The sequence below is a fragment of the Penaeus japonicus genome, unplaced genomic scaffold, assembly GCF_977035675.1.
Source record: "Penaeus japonicus unplaced genomic scaffold, GWHDUDI00000001_assembly GWHDUDI00000040, whole genome shotgun sequence".
Taxonomy (NCBI): Eukaryota; Metazoa; Arthropoda; class Malacostraca; order Decapoda; family Penaeidae; genus Penaeus; species Penaeus japonicus.
This window is the reverse complement of record NW_028234442.1, coordinates 15130009-15135008: the sequence shown is the minus strand read 5'-3', so window position 1 is coordinate 15135008 and position 5000 is coordinate 15130009. Positions and strand designations below refer to the sequence as shown.

The 5000-nt window shown below is 36.1% G+C and overlaps 2 protein-coding genes across 2 annotated transcripts in view; both read left to right on the top strand.

The window, feature by feature from the left end:
- The first annotated feature begins 143 nt into the window (after positions 1–143).
- Positions 144–1916, top strand: LOC147466910 (uncharacterized). The gene has a single exon (XM_086534249.1). The coding sequence runs from the start codon at positions 144–146 to the stop codon at positions 1752–1754; it is 1611 nt and encodes a 536-aa protein (XP_086390375.1). The 3' UTR covers positions 1755–1916.
- An 18-nt stretch (positions 1917–1934) lies between these two features.
- Positions 1935–5000, top strand: part of LOC147466909 (uncharacterized) — a gene marked incomplete at its 3' end in the record, with an annotated part of 4077 nt that continues 1011 nt past the window's right edge. Inside the window, exon 1 of the mRNA XM_086534052.1 lies at positions 1935–5000. This exon is cut by the window's right edge and continues 1011 nt beyond it. Within this exon, the coding sequence (XP_086390178.1) occupies positions 1935–5000 (3066 nt within the window).

Genomic DNA, 5000 nt, shown 5'->3' with positions numbered 1-5000 from the left:
GAAGTAACCTGTTGAATTACTACAAAGTTCTCCGTTCTTCAAAGAATCTACTCCTACAAGACTCACCGACAGCTCTGATGATAAAGTATGTTTATGGTAGTCATTAGTTCTAACTAGGACAGTGGTACGTAAGTAGTGACAAAATGAGTGCCACTGAAGAAGCTGGAAGTGAACAACCTCAACAGACTGAGGCTAGTGATGAAATGAAGGGTGCTAGATTAAGAGTTTTAACAGAGAAAGGACGTGAGTATCAAATAACACAGCTTTCAAAAAGGTTATTAGCAGCTAAGCAAGCATGGAGAAAGGCACTTACAGATATAATGTTTTGTCTAGAAAGTGTAATAAGTGTGGATCAGCTTAGAATACATAAAAAGGCAGCAGTGTCACAGTTCAATGAAGTAGTAACTGCCTTTAATTTGTTAATAGAAGTAGATCCAAATTCACAGGAGAAATTGTCACAGGAGTTAAACAATGATGAAAAGGTTCATGAAACTTGCTTGCACCAAATTGAGAGTAAAATGAATGAGTTAAAGCAGGAGACAAAATCAGTAAAGTCACATTCTAGTAAATTATCAAGGCATTCTCAGTCTACTAACAGATCTTCTCAGAGCATTAATAAGAAGGAGCAGTTACTTACAAAGATAGCTAAGCTACAAACTGAGCTTCAGTTCCATGAAAGGGAAATGGAGCACAAGAAAAATCTTGTCATAAAAGATTTAGTAGCTACTCAAGCAGAATTGAATATTGTAAATGCAACGGAAGATGAGAAATTAGTACTGCCTGAGTGTGAAGTAGATAATTTAAGTAAGACACTACATCTTCATAAATATTTAGATTCACTTGATAGCAGTCCGTTAGAAGACAGGGAAGTAAAACCTAGTTTATGTAAACAGGAAATAAATGTCCATGATATATCTGGTATGGCTGAATTAGAGAAGGAAGTGTCTAAATTAGAGTACACTTACTTACCAAGTCCAGTACTTAACCCACAAGCTAAAAGTTTTAAACCAGAATCAGAATTGAAAAGACCACATGTATCAACTAGACAAGATAGAACAAGTTCATTAGTGGACATAAATGTATTGAGGGAAGTGGTTGATATCTTGTCCTCAAAAAACAAAAATGAATTGCCACGGCCAGAGCCAGAAATTTTCAGTGGTGATTTATTGGAGTTTCCAACCTGGCTTCAAAATTTTGAGATATTTATAGAATCACGTGTAACAAAGCCAGCTGAGAAACTTTTTTATCTTGGTAAATATACTAGTGGGGCAGCTAAAGAAGCAATAAGAGGACTTCTAAGAATTCACAATGAAGAAGCTTTTCGTGAGGCTAAAGGCATATTAGAAGATAGGTATGGTAATAAATTCATTGTAGCAAATGCCTTTAGGAAGAAACTGAGTGAGTGGCCAAAGATTTTGAGAAATGATGGTCACGCACTACAGAAATTTTCAGATTTCTTGAAGAACTGTTTAATGGTAATGAAAATATCTGATTTTCTTAATATCTTGGATGACCCTCAAGAAAACAACAAGATGCTACAAAAGTTAACTCCATCTCTAATAGAAAGGTGGAACTCAATAGTCTATAGATGGTCTGTAAATGGTTCAGGTTATCCGACATTTAATGTTTTTTGTGAATTTATAGAAGTAGAGGCAAAGAAAGCTTGCCATCCAATTTCCTCTTATTGTGCAGTGATGTCAATAAATCAAAAGTATGATGTAGGTGACTTAAAGAGTAAGAAGGAAGTTAGATAGCAAACTAGTAGAGTTGGAACAAAGAGGTTAGTGGCCAACTCAACTGGGGTTAAGGAATCAGAGTTGAAAAGAGATGACAAAGGACTAAATGTAAGAAAGAAATTCCATTGTCACTACTGTAATGGAGAACATGATCTAGATTCGTGTAAAGAGTTTGGTGAACTCAGTAATAAAGAAAAAATGGAATATGTCCAAAGGTCATTTATTTGTAGAGGTTGTTTAAAGTATGGCCATATCATTAAAAATTGTAGAAAAAGAAAGATGTGTGCAGTGTGTAAAAGATGTCATCCAACTTCTCTTCATGAGGCTATACTTGAAAAGATCAAGGAAAGAGAAGCTTTACTTAAAAGGATCAAAGAAAAAGAAGCTGAGAAAACTGTAACTTTGTACAAAAGTTCAAAAGCTGAGGACAACATCACCTCAGATAAGGTTAGTGAAGAACCTAAAAATGATATAGTCTCTAATAAGGTAAAGATAAAGCACACAGCGTGTATGACAAATACAATGATAGTGCCAGTGTGGTTACATCATGAAAGTAATGTTTGTAGCAGAATCTTAGTTTATGCATTATTAGATGAACAATCAGATGCCTGTTTTATAAAAGAATCCATTTTGAATAAATTAGGAACTAAGGGTCACAAAGTCCACCTAAAATTAGCAACAGTATTAGGAGAAGAAACAGTTGAAAGTACAAAAAATAAGGGACTCGTGGTGCGTGGCATAAATGAATGTACAGACGTGTCACTTCCAGCAACATATTCACGAAGAGATATTCCAGCTAAAAGGGATCAAATATCAAGGCTAGAAAGTGTAGAAGAATGGCCTCATCTACAAAGAATAGCACCCAAATTGATGGCATATGATAGTAACATCGAAATAGGACTCTTGATTGGCTTGACTTGTATGCGTGCTATTAAACCAAGAGAATTGATCCTTGGAAAGGATGATGAACCCTATGCCAGAAAAACATTGTTAGGCTGGAGTATCATAGGTAGAGTCATTGAGAAGTGTCAAGATGCTGTCTCACATCAAGTCTTAGCTAGTAAATTAATGGTCCACAAGGTTATAATTAATGGTGAAAGGAAATGTGGCTTTCTCTCCTCACAAACTAAAGTGAAGGAAATAATTAACCCTTCACAACTTGGCAAATTCTTTGAGCTTGACTTTAATGAAAGGGAAGTTGGAGATATTCCTTACTCGTATCAAGACAGAATTTTCTTGAGAAAAATGAAAGAAGGAATTCACCAACAAGAGGATGGACATTATGAATTGCCCCTCCCACTTAAGGATGATGAGGTCAAACTTCCAAACAGTAAAGAGTTAGCAATATCAAGGTTGATGAGCTTGAGAGGAAAGTTACAAGGTAATAAGAATTATCACCAGGACTATATTGAGTTCATGAATGAACTTATAAATAAAGGGTATGCAGAAGAAGTACCTAATCAAGATCTACCTTTGAATGATGGTCAAGTGTGGTATATTCCACATCATGGAGTATATCATCCAAAGAAACCTGGTAAAATTAGAGTGGTCTTCGACTGCAGTGCCACCTATAAGAATGAATCACTTAACAGGAATTTACTTCAAGGTCCAGACTTGACAAATAATTTGATTGGTGTTCTTTGTAGATTTAGAAAAGAATATGTTGCAGTCGTATGTGATATAGAAGCTATGTTCCATCAAGTAAAGGTAAGGCCTAACCACAGAAATTTACTACGCTTTCTATGGTGGAATAATGGAGATATGGATTCAAATTTAATGGAATATAGAATGACAGTTCATTTATTTGGAGCTACATCATCTCCAAGTGTAGCTAATTTTGCCTTAAAGGCTACAGCTGATGATTATAAAGGACCAAAAGGATCGAAAGCTGCAACATTTGTGAAAAATGAATTCTATGTAGATGATGGATTAACATCCTTGCCAACAGTTGCTGAAGCTATATCTCTGATCAATGATAGCAAGGCCCTGTGCCAAAGGGGTGGTTTTAAGTTACATAAGTTCTTGTCAAACCACAAAGAGGTCCTAGAAACAACAAATTCAAATGAAAGAGCCAGCAGTTTAAAAAACCTAGATTTAACTAATGAAGCCATGCCAATTGAAAGAACATTAGGTGTAGAGTGGTGCATAGAAGCAGATGCATTTCAGTTCAGAATTAACCTCAGTGATAAACCAATAACAAGAAGAGGTATTTTATCTACTGTAAGTTCTATATTTGACCCTATGGGCATGGTTTCTCCCTTCATATTAATCGGGAAAAGGATACTCCAAACCCTGTGTCAAGATGGAGTAGATTGGGATGATGACATATCAGACAACTTAAAACAGCAATGGAGAAGATGGAGAGATGATCTGATTCAACTAAAGGAATTAAAGATCCCTAGATGCTATAAACCTGATAAGTTTGGGAAAGTGAAATCAGTTGAACTTCACCATTTTTCTGATGCAAGCCAAGATGGTTATGGTCAATGTTCATATTTAAGACAACTGAATGAACAAGGACAGGTTCATTGTGCACTTGTGATGTCTAAATCCAGAGTGACCCCTTTGAAACCTATTACTATTCCTAGGCTAGAACTTACTGCAGCAGTTGTAGCCGTTAGAGTCAGTTCTATATTGAGAAAGGAGTTGGATTATGCGGTAATAAAGGAATTCTTCTGGACCGATAGCAAAGTCGTACTTGGTTATATTATGAATGATGCTAGAAGATTTCATGTGTTTGTGGCCAACAGAGTACAACACATCAGAGATCGCACTTCTACAGAGGAATGGAAGTATATAAATTCAGTGCAAAACCCTGCTGATGCTGCTTCACGTGGTCTCTGTGTTAAAGATCTGATTAACCATTCTTCATGGTGGAATGGACCAGACTTCCTCTGGGAGCCTACCTTTAGAGCTGATTTATCATCTGAGAAGATAATTTTAAAAGAAAATGACCCAGAGGTCAAGAATGTTTCTTCACATAAGACTCAAACTAAAGAAAGCAATGCAATTCTTCCAAGATTGGAATATTTTTCTGACTGGCATAGAGCAAAGAAGGCAATTGCTTTATGCTTACGCCTTCAACACAAATTCAAGAAACTCGTCAAAGGAACAACTGAAGATTCAAAAGAAACAAAGGAATCTAAATATGTTCCACCCAGTGTTACAGAACTGGAGGAAGCAGAAAAGGAAATTTTAAGACAGGTTCAACACGAAGCCTTCGAAGAAGAGAAACAAGAGTTGAAGTATCTGACTAGTGAAGAA